General features: G+C 36.9%; 1 protein-coding gene across 5 annotated transcripts in view; it reads right to left on the bottom strand.

The window, feature by feature from the left end:
• Nucleotides 1-17,267, bottom strand: part of FOCAD (focadhesin) — a 293,625-nt gene that overhangs the window by 210,848 nt on the left and 65,510 nt on the right. For 4 of the 5 annotated variants that reach the window (XM_043891497.1, XM_043891499.1, XM_043891496.1 and 1 more), the window contains exons 6-8: nucleotides 12,272-12,373; nucleotides 5,555-5,759; nucleotides 1,938-2,144 (exon numbers count right to left, since the gene is read on the bottom strand). In XM_043891497.1, coding sequence (XP_043747432.1) covers nucleotides 1,938-2,144; nucleotides 5,555-5,759; nucleotides 12,272-12,373 — 514 coding nt within the window. The remainder of the gene's footprint in view (nucleotides 1-1,937; nucleotides 2,145-5,554; nucleotides 5,760-12,271; nucleotides 12,374-17,267) is intronic. The other variant, XM_043891500.1, reaches the window with a different exon arrangement.

Genomic DNA, 17,267 nt, shown 5'->3' on the forward strand with positions numbered 1-17,267 from the left:
AATGGCCTTTTCATTTATGAACAAATGACTCTTGATAAACGCATGGGTTTGAACTGCACAGGTCCACTTGTACATAGATTTTTGTCAACAGACACATACTACAGAGCTACACAATCAGCAGATGGTTGAATCAACAGATGCAGAACTCTAGATATGGAGAGCCGACTGTAAAGTTATATGTGTATTTTCCACCTCTCAGAGAGTTGGCACCCCTAATTCCCATGTTGTTCAAGGGTCAAATGAATTCTTCCATTGTTTTTCAGTCATTCAGTTGTGTCTGAGTCTTTGCGACCCTATGAACTGTAGCACACCAGTCTTCCCTGTCCTTCTCTATCTCCAGAGTTTGCTCAAATTTATGTCCAATGAGTCAGTGATGCCATCCAACCATCTTGTCTCTGTCATCCCCTTCTCTTCCTGCCCTCAGTCTTTCCGTGCATCAGGGTCTTTTCCAACAAGTCAGCTCTTCGCATCACATGGCCAAAGTATTGGAGCTTCAGCATCAGTCCTTCCAATAAATATTCAGGATTGATTTCCTCTAGGATTGACTGGTTTGATCTCCTTGCAGTCCAAGGGACTCTCAAGAGTTTTCTCCAACATCAAAAAAAGCATCAATTCTTTGGCACTCAGCCTTCTTTATAGTCCAACTCTCACATCCATAAATGACTACTGTGAAAACCATAGCATTGACTAGACAGACCTTTGTCAGCAAAGTAACCTCTCTGCTTTTTAATATGCTGTCTAGGTTGGTCATAACTTTTCTTCCAAGGAGCAAGCGTCTTTTAATTTCATGGCTGCAGTCACCATCTGCAGTGATTTTGGAGCCCAAGAAATAAAGTCTCTCACTCTTTCCATTGCTTCCCCCACCATTTCCCATGAAGTGATGGAACTGGATGCCATGATCTTCGTTTTTGAATGTTGAGTTTTAAGTCAGCTTTTTCACTCTCCTCTTTCACTTTTATCAAGAGGCTCTTCAGTTCCTCTTTGCTTTCTGCCATAAGGGTGCTGTCATCTGCATATCTGAGGTTATTGATATTTTTCACGGCAATCTTGATTTCAACTTGTGCTTCATCCAGCCCAGCATTTCTCAAGATGTACTCTGCATATAAGTTAAATAAGCAGGGTGACAATATACAACCTTGACGTACTCCTTTCCCAATTTGGAGCCAGTCCATTGTTCCATGTCCAGTTCTAACAGTTGCTTCTTGACCCACATACAGGTTTCTTAGGAGGCAGGTCAGGTGGTCTGGTATTCCCATCTCTTGAAGAATTTTCCACAGTTTGTTGTAATCCACACAGTCAAAAGCTTTAGCGTAGTCAGTGAAGCAAAAGTAGGTATCTTTCTGGAATTCTCTTGCTTTTTCTATGATCCAACAAATGTTGGTATTTTGATGTCTGGTTCCTCTGCCTTTGCTGAATCTGACCTGTACATCTGGAAGTTGCTGGTTCACAGACTGTTGAAGCCTCGCTTAGAGTATTTTGAGCATCACATAGGTTGTGGCATATAAGTGTTGAATATTTGTATTCTACACAAGTAAATGAAAAAACTACCACTGTGGTAGACCCTTAACTGATGCGCCAAACAGTATGTAATGACTCATTTTTATAATAAATGATAATAACAGTATTATATTACTGGGCTTCCCTGGTGGCTCAAATGATAAAGAATCTGCCTGCTATGTGGGAGACCCAAGTTCAATCCCTGGTTGGGAAGATCCCCTGGAGAAGGGAATTGCTACCCACTCCAGTTTTCTTGCCTGGAGAATTCTATAGGCAGAGGAGCCCAGCAAACTACAGTCCATGGGGTCACAAAAGTATGATCTAATAGTATTAGATAAAAAACACCTTTGATATGCAACAAAGTAAAAGAGTATACTCACCTTGCTACTAAAAGACCAATGTAAGTGATAACTGATATTAAAACTTCTTACTATCCTTACCTCCTTCAGAAGTTCAACACTGTGCTCTAAAAGGTGAATTAGAGATGAACATTCCCCAGTTATGTTTAAGCTGACTTCACAGACACACAGCAGCTGAAGGGTCAGCTGGGTAAGCTGAATTTTCCAGAAAACAGGATAACGCAAAAGGTTTATGTATACTTCTTCAATAAACAGCATCACTTCTGTTGTCTGTATCAAATCTTTGATCTGAGAAACAATCATCATATGATATTAAAATAATATACAAACCAAAAGATAATTTAACTTATACAAGAAGCTTACCAATAAATTATTTTTTCTCTAAACCTATAAAGACTTAAAAGAGATGAAGAAATTTATGTAACTCAAAGACAGTTAAACCACACAACTCTGCCTTCTCCTATTGTCACTAACCGAAACACAATTTGCTACTGTTTTTGTTACTGCTGGCTGGCAGGAATTCTTCTCATTTATTTTTCTAACTACTCTCAGTGCAGATTTTAAAAGACAAATTACATGACAGTACCACATGTTGAAGTAAATAAATTAAAGTTGGTTTTGAATCCTTCAAATGGACTTGCCTTTCTACAATTCCAACATAGTTACCTGCAAGAAAAGAGTTAGCATGTTATTCTAATGCACTGCTAAGCCCTCCATCTGCAAGAAATTTGTTCAGACAACCTTAACTGAGAGCATCATTTTCAAACATGGCAGATGCAGTGAAAGACCATATTCAAATAGTAGAGTGTCTTCTCAACTGGCTAATGTATTAGATAGGAAGGACTTGAATGCTCTTGAAAATCCCAATTCAATTCAAACCCAGCTGTTCTGATCAAAATTCTGGAGTTAGTACTAAGGATATGGTCCTACTCACAGACACACTGGCATTTCCCAGAGATTACAAACAATGAACCATCTGCTTCAATCAGGAGCCTTGTGTCTGTTAAATTCATCAAGAGGAAAGCCTACAGTTGACCAGCTGTACCTTTCACCCAGTCGTTACCACCATAATAACCCAAAAAGACTGTAAGTTATAAACAGAAAAATTAATTTCTAACAAATAAAAAAGAAAAAAAAACTATTAAAAGATCAAAGGGGAGGAGACAGCAGATAATACTAACTTATTAAGAAAAAATGTCAACAGTTCAGTAGCCAAATTATTTTACTCCTTTGCAAACATATAAAGGAGTATATTTGCAAAGGCAAAAGGCCACCAAGAATTGAAAGGGATTTAAAACAAAGTAAAGCCTCATGCTTATTTGACAATATACTACCTTCAGTGCATTTTTTCTATATAAAATTTTCTGTAATAAAAAAAATTTTTTCAAGACAGTCTCAGTAACTTCACATTAAAGGCTTTCTAATCTTTAGCATTACCAAAATTCTTAACAAGATTACTTTGTAAGTAATGGTTTCTCTTTATGTTGAAATAGACCATGTCCAATGAATAATATGTGAGATGACAAGTCACAATTAAAAAGAACGACTGGGACAAAAGTCAGTAGTGAAGTTTAAGGCAGGTAAAAAGACAATTCCATAAATACAAAATGAAAGAACAATTGAAGTGAGAAAAAAAAGAAATAGGAGTTTCACTGGTCAGCATCTCATTGACCTATGGATCAACAGTGTGATGGCTATTTCTAAGGAAAAACTTTTAATTATACGATTGTTTTGAAATGCTCCATATGGATCAGACCACATCTACAGTACTACATTCAGCTCTAAAAAGAACATTTTATAATAATACATTCTCAACACCAATCGACTACAGAAATTCCTTGCAAAGAACAGTGAAAAGTCGAAACCATTTCATGTAGAAAAGTAAATAAATTGAAGAAAAGAAAGAAGAGAGGAAGGGAGTAAAGGATTAAAAGGAAGAAAAGGAAGGAAGAAATGTATAAGATAGAATGCAGATAAGCTGTTTAAAAAGCTTATTTTTGTTTTGTTTTGAGAAGAACAGAGACTAACAGGCAACCTTAGGAAAATGCAGGTCAATTAGAAGTATTTGCTAAAAAAAATATATAAAAAAGGGTTGCCTTGCAAAATAGCATGCTTCCTATCACTGAAATATTTAATTAGTCATGGGATGGTTGTCTCTTAAAGAGCATAATAAATACATATAATCAGTGCGGAAATGAATTACATTACCACTAAGATCCCTCCCAGCTCTGTTCTTCATTCCAATAAAGCTGATTTGTTAATAATTAAATGTATTTATGTCACTAGTCCCATTAGTTCCAAATGATGGATCTGGATTTTTCTTCTCACCTACCGTGACTAAATATATTAACAAGCCACAGATTCCCAGGTGGCACTAGTGGTAAAGAACCTGCCTGTCAATTCAGGAAACATAAGAGACACAGGTTCCATCCCCGGGTCAGGAAAATCTTCTGGAAGAAGGTAAAGCAACCCACTCCAGTATTCTTGCCTGGAGAATCCCATAGACAGAGCAGCCTGGCGGGCTATGCTCCATGGGGTCTCAAAGAGTCAGACACGACTAAAGCGACTTAGCATGCATGCACAGATTCCTGAAAATACTTCACAAAACACACTTTTAGACATATTTAGGCTTGTTAATATAGGTTGATGCCAGTGAAGGCAAACATCTACCAAAGAGCACAGAACAGGGTAATACAAGCATGCTACAGAACAAGTGTATCCTAGTGCTATATGTTCTGCACATACACTGCTTTATTGGCCACACAAAGCTAAAGCTTTGAAAAAGCCACAGGAGAATTCACTTTAATTAACTTTTCTCTGCCTTGATTACAGGAAAGCCTGATTATGAGTCACAAAAGATTCACTCTAGTCACTCCTTGATAATACAAACTTGAAACAAGTCATCTGTGACCTCAAGTGACCACCTTGAAAAATATTCACAAATTCCCTCCCATTGGCTAAGCAGCATGGTACTCAGATTGTAGGCAAACAACAAACTAGATGGTTAGATGGGATAAATGAATATTATATTCAAATTACAACAATCTGGCAACTGAAATTTTTTTTAAAAAAATCTGTAGTTACAGAGATATTAACTCAAATTTATCATTCCTCTTAACTCCCTAAGCATTCTATCCATACCTCTGTTACGCATCTTTGTCCATCTACTTTGAATTATAAGAATATATATACCTGTTTTAGCTCCCTTACTAGACTGTGGTCTTCCCAAGAATAGGATCCATACACGTCACCACGTAACGCTATAAGGAAACTTTTGAAAACTGGAATCTAGCCAGCACTCAGATAGTCAAGCCCCCAGTACTGTATGTACCCAGAGAGATGTCTTTTTTCCAGCTTACACAAAGAGGACTTTTTTTGTTGTTGTTAACTTATAACCCTCTCAGTGTCCAGCACGAGGGGAAACAGTTCAAAATTATTTTCCCTGAGGAGTCCTTCTTAAAGTTTTCATTCCTACTAATCCTAAAATGGATTCTGTTGATTTACATTTCTGTGAATTTAGTTAACATTGTATATATCAGAGTGAAATCTAGATTTGTTTCCATTATCATCTCCAAAACCCAGAAAGTGTTTCTAGAGCTGTTTGCCACATCACACAGGTTCTATTTTATGTACAACAATAACAATCAGTACTTATTAATTCGGGTGCCATGTTAATGAAAGAGGAGAAAAGGCCTTACCTGCAAACATGGAACCATGTCACAACACAGCTGTAGTATCTGTTGTTCCAGCACTGATGGTTGTTCTTTGTCACAAGGGACCCGGGGTTTAAGTAAGACTTTGAGCAGAGTTAATCGGAGTTTAGCATATTCTTGTAACTGGGATGGTTCACAATATAGATACCATAGAAATGGCGCCATAATTTGGATACATGAAACTTCAGACCTGCAAGTAAGTCATGTAATGTAGAAGCCATCACTGAATTACACAGAGTACCAATCAGGCAAGTGTCAAGCATCAACTTAGGGTTCATGATATGTCATAAACTATGATACCATTGAGCGTACCTTTTTTATCACGACTCTTCTATTCTACCATGACCCACCTAAACTCATGCCAAACAGCTGTTTCTACACTGGGGAGAATGACTTAATACCTGGAGCCCATGAGCCTGATGCCCAGGACTAAGAGGGTCTACTTGCACACTTAGCTTCTACGTCTCTAGGACCAGTCTTTGGTGAACATCAGAATCATCTGAGAACCTTTTGAGAATTTCAGACATCAGGATCCATTTTTCCAAGAGTATAATACAAGCGTGCAGTTTTGGAAAAGCTTGACAGCTAAGGTCCTAAGTAAAACACAAAACAAAACTCATGCAGACATCCAAGAAGATGATCAACAGTTAATATTTACTTGTCAACTTGTCAGCACTTAAGGTGTGCATGTTACTACACTTGGTGTCTTTAAATTCAATCAATCTTTACCTCAACCCTATGAAATAAAAATATTATTATCCCATTATGCAGACACAAAAACTGAGGCAGACAGAAGTGAAATAATTTGCCAAGTCCTTCTAAGTTTTTCCCACTCAAAGGAGGAAGAATTTACAAATCTTTCATGTCTATTTAGATTATAATACATCCCTATAACTCCAAGTCCAAAGTCACTAAAATGCCAGAATGACCTTTCAGACATAAAAATTTGATCATGTCATTAATCACCTTGACAGAGTTTATGCTTAAGATAAAGTATTCACAAACCCTTCATAATTTGACCTCTATCTTTCCAATTTCATTTCTTCTTCCTCTCCACTCTTCGCTGAACTACACTAAATTTCATTCTGATCCTCAGTCAAGTCATCTGGGTTTTCTTCTCACCTGCTGTTACATTTATCTGTAATACTCTCCCCTTTCCCCTTTTCCTGTTCCCTCCTCTGCCTAATTTCTAGTATCTTTCAGTTCTCCCCGTTAAAATGACTTCCTGAGGGCCTTCCCTGACACACAGCCTTGGTCAAGTCCCCATTGTGTGCTTGCACAGGATAATGACTTTATTGTCATTATTTATTTATATCTCCATCCCCTGCTAGACCATCAGTCAATAAGGGCATGAATCATGGGTTTCTGTTCAATGCTGTATTACCAATAAGCATACACACTAGGCCCTCAGAGATGCTCAATCTTTAAACTAATTGATTCATTTACACTGTCATACAGTAGTTTTATAATTAGCATTCATTGATTAAACATCATGATTTTATTTTAACATTTTTCATATTTATTATAAATAAGTTATTATTAGATAAGATAGAAAGATGAAACAGGCATTATCTATCTTTAAGAAGCATGTAGTCTAACAGAGATGATCAGCTCTGTTCCTGGACTAGAGAATACAAAGTGAAAAAGGTACTGAAAGAAAGGTATAGGTGCAATACTTAATGGAGGAAATGGTAGTTAAATCATGACTGATGACATTAATTTTATAATGCTATACATTCCACAGCAATGTGATTTCAAAACACCATCAACACTCACAAAAATTTAAAAGTTACCAAATTGATAAGATTTAACCTATTCATTCATTCATTTATTCTCTTGACAAAATTTACTGAGCCCCTACAGACATCTTCACTCTCCTATGTGCTAGAAACAAAATTAAACACTTGCTCTGACAGAGCTCACAATCTGGAGGAAGTTGCTTTTTTTTTTCCCTCATCAGCACCAATATTTACACAATCTATAAAAAAAAAAAAAAGGACTTGTGAGTTCATAATTATTAATGAAACATTAATAATTATCTTTATCACAATACCTACTTTAGGAAACTAAAAAAAGTTTCATAGATCAAGCAAAGAGATGCTGTATATATGGATTAGACTATGGAACAGAAAAGAGACTTAAAAAACATCATTCCCCCATCTCTCTCCAATAATGTACTCCCCAAAGAATAAATACTAGCCAGGTGGGAAGCAACAGTTAGAACTGGACATGGAACAACAGACTGGTTCCACATAGGAAAAGGAGTACGTCAAGGCTGTATATTGTAACCCTGCTTATTTAACTTATGTGCAGAGTACATCATGAGAAACGCTGGGCTGGAGGAAGCACAAGCTGGAATCAAGATTGCTGGGAGAAATATCAATAACCTCAGATATGCAGATGTCACCACCCTTATGGCAGAAAGTGAAGAAGAACTAAAGAGCCTCTTGATGAAAGTGAAAGAGGAGAGTGAAAAAGTTGGCTTAAAGCTCAACATTCAGAAAACTAAGATCATGGCATCTGGTCCCATCACTTCATGGCAAACAGATGGGGAAACAGAGGAAACAGTACAGACTTTATCTTTGGGGGCTCCAAAATCACTGCAGATGGTGAGTGCAGCCATGAAATTAAAAGACACTTACTCCTTGGAAGAAAAGTTATGACCAACCTAGACAGCATATTAAAAACCAGAGACATTACTTTGCCAACAAAGGTCCATCTTTAAGGTTATGGTTTTTCCAGTGGGCATGTATGGATGTGAGAGTTGGACCACAAAGAAAGCTGAGTGCCAAAGAATTGATGCTTTTGAACTGTGGTTTTGGAGAAGACTCTTGAGAGTCCCTTGGACTGCAAGGAGATCCAACCAGTCCATCCTAAAGGAGATCAGTCCTGGGTGTTCATTGGAAGAACTGATGTTGAAGCTGAAACTCCAATACTTTGGCCACCTGATGCGAAGAGCTGACTCATTGGAAAAGACCCTGATGCAGGGAAAGATTGAAGGCGTGAGGAGAAGGGGACGACAGAGGATGAGATGGTTGGATGGCATCACCGACTCAATGGATATGAGTGTGAGTGAACTCCCGGAGTTGGTAATGGACAGAGAGACCTGGCGTGCTGTAGTCCATGGGGTTGCAAAGAGGTGGACACGACTGAACTAGATTGAACTGAGGTGTTAAGAACATCCATGAATAGCTTATCAGTTTTCTTCTACTTTGAGGTGCTAAAGGTGAAATGGAAGGTTCATGCAAAGAAAAGTATTTCCAAGGTGTTATTATTTGACACTAAAAGCATAATGTTGAGCTTTCCTAGGAAATATACTATCTAAAATCTCTATGCTTAATCTGTTCTGATTCTAGATTTTGCATTTCCTATGTGCTATCTGATGATATACTATCAATGCTGTAGAGTATGAAATCAACTGGTCTTAAGGAGAAAAGGAAAATAAAACAGATAACCTGAAATCCCAAAGTGACTAAGAATGTTTAAAAATGTAACCCATTGTGCATGTTTACACACAAGGCTTTCACATGTATGTTCAACAAGGAGGAAGAAATAGTGGGAAAAGACTTGGAATGAGGGTCAAAAGACTGAGGCTTAGGGCCCAACTCTGCCAACTGACTAGCCACGTGACCTTGAGCAAATCATTTATTGTTGCTCTCCTTAAAACTCCTGAAAAACTCCTTTTCTCCTGAAAAACTATGTGTTAGCCTAGTTAATCTTGAAAAAGCCAAGCCTAAACATCATGTGTGTTAGTTGCTCAGTCATGTCTGACTCTTTGCAACCCCATGGACTATAGCTCGCCAGGCTCCTCTGTCCATGGGATTCTCCAGGCAAGAATCCTGGAGTGAGTTGCCATTTCCTTCTCCAAAACACCATGACATCATTGTCAATTTACCCAATTCTTAGTTCTATAGAGATGAAGACTTAACATCAGTGGTCTTCTACAAATGAGTGCAGAACTTAACTAGAGAATCATGTCTCCAAAAATCTAGCATGAAGATACACTGCTATTTCAGGACATCTACATTCTATTAAAAATGAAACCAAACAGCTATTCTAACCAACAGTTCCTAAGACAGAAAGGTCTGGGATACTAGCTATCATCACAATATTTTGCCTCCTTCCTGTAGTTGTGAATCACCATTTATATTCTTACTAAATTACCAAATTTCCTTCATTATCTTCTAAATGTAAAAACTACTAATCTAACTCACTCTAAAATTAAATCTCAGGAAACTAACCGTCTGCTGAAAATGCAACCAGAATTATCAATTTCATCCTGCAAAAAATAGTCTCATGGTGCAAAAGTAGAAATGAGACAACTGAAATTTTTTGCAAAGAAATATAAAATTATTTAGAACTTCTAAAAAGCTCTAGATAGTATACTCTAACACCTCGAAATTCAAATGAAAGGATTAGATCAATAAAAGCTTATCAGTAAATAAATCAAAATCAATAAATAATCTTTTCTCCTTATGATCATCTGGACATTATCATTAGAAGAACTACTTCCAAATTCCAAAATAATACTCCTTTGTAACGAAAACAACTATAATGTAATTTAATTATTTGCTAACTGGAGCATGGGACAAGTGAGATATTTATAAGGATTACCCTAAAAAGAAACTTCATAACAAATTTGGCACATAAGCAGCACGTTTTTTTATAAAATATCCCAATCTATTTAACAAGAGAAATTTCATTAAACAACTGCTTATAAATTTGTTAATTTTGCTTTCTGACATGGATAAACACAGATTTTTTTAGTAAATATTAATATCTTACCTTTGAAAATGCAGTCATGGGTCAGGGAAGAGAAGATGATAATGTTTAAGATATTTATTCAATTGTTACACAGATTTTTCTTACTGGCAGATGATTATAAGGTACCCTATATCTCTTTAAAGCTTCTTCTGACAGTATATCCTGCCTGGAAATTCTATCTAAAACTGAAGTTAAAGACTCCAAAATGGAATTCTAATAAATAGTATCTATAGGACATTCTAAGACCTTCAAGAACAAGAGCACATGAATATATCGAGTGTGGGAAATGTAGCTCAGGCACTGGACTGCATGGTCAATGGTACTATCCTATCATGACCTTGTATAGGAGTACTAAGTAAGCAGTTAGATATATTTTAGGAGGCCCTTTACAACCCACTGCCTGGGCCCCACCAATCTGTGAGACTCCTGTGTACACATATATACACTGAACATCTGTAAGCACCTAAACTGTGCCAGGCATTGTTACATAAAGAATACTGAGACACAGTTCCTGCCCTCAAGAAAATTTCAGTTAATGGAGGATAATAATTGTAAGACAATGTAGTAAATATAATGATGTCAGAAATCACAACTGAAGTTATTAATTCAGCTTGTGGTAAGTAAACACTTCCTGGGAGAGACAATACCTAAAAAGAGATTTAAATAGAGAAAGTAATCAAGAAAGGGCTAGGGTACTAGTTAGAAAAGGAATGTGATGAGATTCAAGACAGTAAAGTAGAAATTAATAAGCAAAAGAAGAGGTAAGGGAATAGCACTTCTTCCTTTGTGGAACCAAAGCAAGTCAGTGTATTGCTGAATATGTAATTCATAAATCATGAGATAAAGATAAGAAAATAAAATTGGTGAAACAGATCATACACAGAGCCTAGTATATGACATAACAGATCTCATCCTGTAGCCCAGGGATTTTCCAACTATTCCAGAGACCAAACTATTGTTTTCTAAGAGAAAGCTGCTGTGGGATATCAACACATTATTAAAAACAAAACAAAACAAAACAAAACAGTGTATAAAAACAGAGCTGGGACTTCCTTGGCTGTCCAGTGGTTAAGACCTCACTTTCGAATGCAGGAGGTATGTGTTCAATCTCTAGTCAAAGTGCTAAGATCCCACATGCCTTATGGCCAAAACCCCAAAACATAAAACAGAGGCAGTATTGTTACAAATTCAATAAAGACTTTAAAAATGGTCCACATCAAAAAAACAAAAACAAAACTTAAAAAAAAAGGCTGAAGGGGTGTGAGGGTTTCCATGTTTAGCCTATACATTGCAAGTACAGTTTGAAAATCACAGTGATGGTGACTTAAGCTAGGGAATGATACAAAGATCTGCTCTCCTGATATGTCGCCCTGATGGATGGCTTAGAGAATGGCCTTGAGCAGGATGAGATGGAAGGCAGAGATGCCAGTTAAGAACAGGTGGCAACAGTCACAGCAAGAGATGACCACCTGAGCTAATGCCATGGTAACAGAATGGGAGAAAGCTTTGAGGCCCATCAGAAGGCAGAAGGCCTTGATGAAGCTAAACTAACTGCACATATGGTGGTCATCTGGTCCCAGTTGGCAATACTGCTTAATCCCAACTGGCACTGGTTTCTAATGGAGAGATTAACTCACTAATCAATTTCCAGCAGGAAGACCTGTCATCCATACGTACTATGCAGTAGCTTACTGAATATTTCCAATCAACTTTCCCAACTATCCAATGTTTAGCTTCTTTAACAGTAGCTATTCTCATAGTCAATATTTCAACAATCAATAAAACTGGTAGGATTTTTTTCTCTTAAAAAGAAAACAGAAAACTATATCCTTTTCTAAGACATTTCTGCAGGAGAAAACATTACAATCAAAGCAGCTTAAAAGAAAAACTCTAAAATTAGCATATATTATTCCATCTCCCTAATTTATTTTATATTACCTTTCAAGGCATTGCTGGAAAAAAGCTGTCAGCTGCTGCAAAATGACTGGCCAGCAATCAGGTCTGTGCTCAAGAACAGTGATCAAAGGCTGAGGATGGTTTCTGAAAAACACACAAAGTCACACTGGAAGCCGTCATTTCAGGATACACACTTTTAATATCCAAATATAGCAGGAGAAAAAACCACTGCCATCTAGAAGCTTTTTTTCCAGGATTCATAATTCTCACAAAATCCTCAACTGCTGCATTTGTTGCAGAGTTGGCTCATTAGAACTATTTTTTCTTTTATCTGTTTTCCAGAAAAAAGAACCCGAGTCTTAGAGACCCAAATTTGACAGCAGTCTCTGTTATCTAATAGCTCTATGACTTTGGCCAAGCTCCTCAATCCAGTAGCTCTCTCATTATACACTCCCCTTGATTCCCTCATTCTTGGAAATCTCCTCTTCCTGCTGATGAATCTCCTTCTAGACCTGAAAGATTCCATCTCCTCTAACACTGTCCCAACCTATAAGCACCAACTCTCTGTCTCTTCGGGGCTTCACTGGTGGCTCAGCGGTGAAGAATACACCTGTAAAGCAGGCAACATGGGCTTGATCCCTGGGTCAGGAAGATCCCCTGGTAAAGGGGATGGCAACCCACTCCAGTATTCTTGTCTGGGAAATTCCATGGACAAAGAAGCCTGGCAGGCTACAGTCCACGGGGTCGCAAAGAGTCCGACACAAATGAGCAATTAAACAACAGCTCTGTCTCTGTTCCCATTTACCCCCATTCTTCCCAATATATAGCTCTGTGTTCCCCCAATATACTTTAGGTAAGGAAGAAGAAGATATCTCTCCCATCTCAAATAACAAACTCTGCAAATTATAAATTCTGAAAATTTCTGTTCAACAAGGACAAATCCTTTTATCTGGGCTCCATCAATCAAGATACCAAAAAGACTATATAAAAGATCTGAAATGTGAAGGATTCTCAAATAATGCGGTTAAAAAAAGAAAAGGAAAAAAGACAAACAAATTATTCTTAGTACAAAAAATCTACTGGAAATTTTAAATTCATTAGCTCTTTAAACTATGAAGTACTATACAAAGAATTTTCAGTTATTAGTGACGTGGCTTTTTCCTCCAAGAAAAAAATTTTCAATTAAAAATGCTACTTATTTTTTGTTATGAAGTATAGCTGAAACTCCAATACTTTGGCCACCTGATGTGAAGAGCTGACTCATTGGAAAAGACCCTGATGCTGGGAAAGATTGAGGGCAGGAAAAGAAGGGGATGACAGAGGATGAGATGGTTGGATGGCATCACCGACTCGATGGACATGGGTTTGGGTGGACTCCGGGAGTTGGTGATGGACAGGGAGGCCTGGCGTGCTGCAGTTCATGGGGTCACAAAGAGTCAGACACGACTGAGCGACTGAACTGACTGACTGACCGATAGCTGGTTTACAATATTGTGTTAGTTTCAGGTGTACAAAAAATGATTCAGTTATACCTAGATACATATATACAAATTCTTTTTTATTCTTTTCCACTCTAGGTTATTATAAGATATTGAACATAGTTGCCCATGCTATCCAGTAAATCCTATTGTTTATCTATTACATATATAGTCATGTGCATCTGTTAATCCCATACTCCCAATTTATCCCTCCCCTATCCTTTCCTGTTTGGCAACCATAGCTTGTTTTCTACGTCTGTAAGAATATTTTTGTTTTTTAAATAAGTTCATTTGTACTATTTTTTAGATTTCAATATTTGTCTTTCTGACTTCATTTATATAATTATCTCTAGGTTGATCAATGTTGCTACAAATGGTATTATCTCATTCTTTTCTTATTCTGTTTTTAACTTTTTATTTTACATTGGAGAATAGCTTATTAAGAATATTTTGGTAATTTCAGGTGTACACTAAAGTGATTCAGTTTTTTATATATATATATATATATATATATATATATACACACACATGTGTCTATTTTCTCAAATATTTTTAAAAAATTAAAAATGTTATTTGAAAAAAATTCACACCTTATAGATGCATGTATATTTTTTACATAAAAAGAATTATATGCATAATTTTAATTCAGTAATACAGCACTAGCAATGTTTAAAAAAAAAAGAAAGAAAAAGATCAGACATCAGTCACACTCAAATGATTTTTTAAAACTGCCTTCTTGGTGGTTCTCAAAACGTGATCGCCTTACCAGCAATATCAGCATCACCTGGGAACTTGTTAGAAATGAAAATAAATTCTCAGGCCTCAGCCAGACCTAATAAATAGCTCTCCCGACAATTCTGATGCACTGCTATAAAGCAGTGGTACTCAGCCCGGTTGTGAGTTAGATTCATCTGTGGAGCTCTTTTTAAAATACGAGTGCCCAGGCTTCAATTATATTGGGGTTGCTAGGAGTGGAGCCCATGCATCAGTAATTTTTCAAAATTCTTCTAGCAATTCTGATGTGTTGCCAGAGTTGAAAATTGGTACAAGTTAAAAACCACATAAGACAGAGGTTAGTAGTTGGAAAGTTTTCTGATTTTTTTTTTCTCTCTTAAACAGAAAACTATGGCAGATACATCACACTGAAACACTCACGTTAAACACCTCTCTGACACTACCACACAGTTTCTGGGTATTATAACACCATCTCTCTATTCTCTCCTCAACCTCACCTAATCTATCAGCCACTAACTTCAAATGCTGGCAGGCTCCTGTTTGTTAAAGCACAGGCTATTTCTGAGTGATCAGATTACTGCCATTGCTAAAGGATCTCTCCAAGCAACTCTTTATGCCAAAACTTAAAAATCCTATCAAAATCACATTGCCAAATTCCAGGCTCCTTGGCAGTTAATCCTATCTAGAATCTGCTCCTACTCTAGTTGTTACAGATATTAAGAAAATAAATGCTACAAATCCTAAAAGCCTCTCAGGTATGTCATATCATCCGAGCTTCTTAGATTACAAATTCAGTAGGTCATGTTCAAGCAAACATGAATGAAAAGGAAAGAACAGCAACTGTAATTAATGTTAGCTATGGGTTTTCCTTCTGACAAGCACCATATTGAAATGAGGAGCATCAGATATGACCACCCACTAGTCCTCCAGCTAGTGGTGGCATTTATGACTATTTAAGAAGAAAATCCAACAAGATACTACATAGTTTCTGAGTGATCATAAAACACTTAAGTGCTTTTCAATACTCTTCCCTTATGTCACCTCCTACCTCTTCCCACTTCTCACATTTCCTCCTCCAAAAAACTGTTAGGAATCTACCTCCTTTTCAGAGACTCGCGGACTTAGACAAAAACTATGGTTGCTGGGTGGAAGGAAGTGGGGAAGGAATAGTCAGGGAGTTTGGGATGGATATGTACACACTCCTACATTTAAAATGGATAACCAACATGTGGGTACAGTACAGGGAACTCTGTTCAATGTTATGTGGCAACCTGGATGGGACGGGAGTTGGGGTAAAATAGATACATACATATGTATGCTGAGTCCCTTTGATGTTCACCTGAAATTATCACAACATTGTTAACTGACTATATCTCAACAAAATTAAAAGGTTTTTTTTTTTTTTTAATTTAATCTTTTTAAAAACTATAAAGAATGTATCTCCTTTTAAAAACAGTTTTGTCCAAATTAAATCATATCAACAGAAGTAAAAGATAGTAATTTAAATTAGATTAGAAATGATGCATATATTAGCAAACTCTATCATACTTTATTAATAGCTTCTACTTTACTGGAATTGTGGGACCCATTGTAACTTTGTTGTATGACTAACTTTGTTGGAGGCTTGTTCTGCTAGCTTTTGGGTTCAGCAAATTCTGTTCAGTATCTCAGACTTAAACTCTAAAGACGACATTATATAGAATATAGAATAGGGATTATCCAAATTAATTACTGACTTGTGTTGCTGTTTAGTCACTAAGTAGTGTCTAACTCTTTTGTAACACCATGGACTGTAGTTTGCCAGGCTCCTCAGTCCATGAGATTTCCCAGGCAAGAATACTAGAGTGAGTTGCCATTTCCTCCTCCAGGGGATCTTCCCAGCTCAGGGATCAAACCCCGTCTCATGCATTGGCAGGCAGATTCTGTACCTCTGAGCCACCAGGGAAGCCCAATTACTGACTTAGACATCTGGAAAATTAATTTTTCCGGAGAATTGATTATGTCAGATCCAAGTGAAAATTTGTAGGAATAATATACAATATTGATTCCAAGAAATTTAAAACCTTGACAGAGAAAGGAAGTCCAAATTACGAACACTGAATATTATTGCTGATTAACATTGATTGCCATTATACTATTTCAACTTGGTACAACTAAGCTAAAATCAATTATAATTGCCAAAATTTTGTTTTAATACTTCAAATGTAATGAAGAAAAGAGCTAAATTTTCCCTTGTGAATCACTACAATGGCATGTGAATGCACATATAAAATAATATATAAAGCTTTATGCTTTATAGAATGGACATAGGTTTTAATTCAATCTACTTTATTGTGCAGTTGCCATACATGAAGTTTTCTCAGTCTGGCTCTACGGACATTTGGAGTCAGATAATTCTTTGACATAGAGGTTGTTCAATATACCATGGGATATTCAGCAGCATTCCTGGCCTCTACCCACTAGACGCTAAGAGCGTTCAGTCTAGTTACATGACAATCAAAAATGTCTCTAGACATTACCAATGTCCCCTGGGGCCACAACTGCCCCTGGTTAAGAACCACTGAACTAAGTAAAATGGCAAGCACTGTGCAAAGTACAAAACTAACTCAAACATGGTACTAGCCCTGAGCTAGTCAAAAAGACAATGATTCTACTGTTATCCTTCTTTAAAAGCAATTAATCAACCATGTCCAAAATTTTAAGATTCTTATGGAAATACAGTCATCCAATAATAACATTAGGTGCACAAAGGTAATGGTACAGTAGAAAATAGAAGACTTAGAATGGAAAGCAAATGTACAATTATTCCTTGCAAAAAACAGAAA

This window comes from Cervus elaphus, chromosome 29 (genome assembly GCF_910594005.1).
Source record: "Cervus elaphus chromosome 29, mCerEla1.1, whole genome shotgun sequence".
Lineage (NCBI taxonomy): Eukaryota > Metazoa > Chordata > Mammalia > Artiodactyla > Cervidae > Cervus > Cervus elaphus.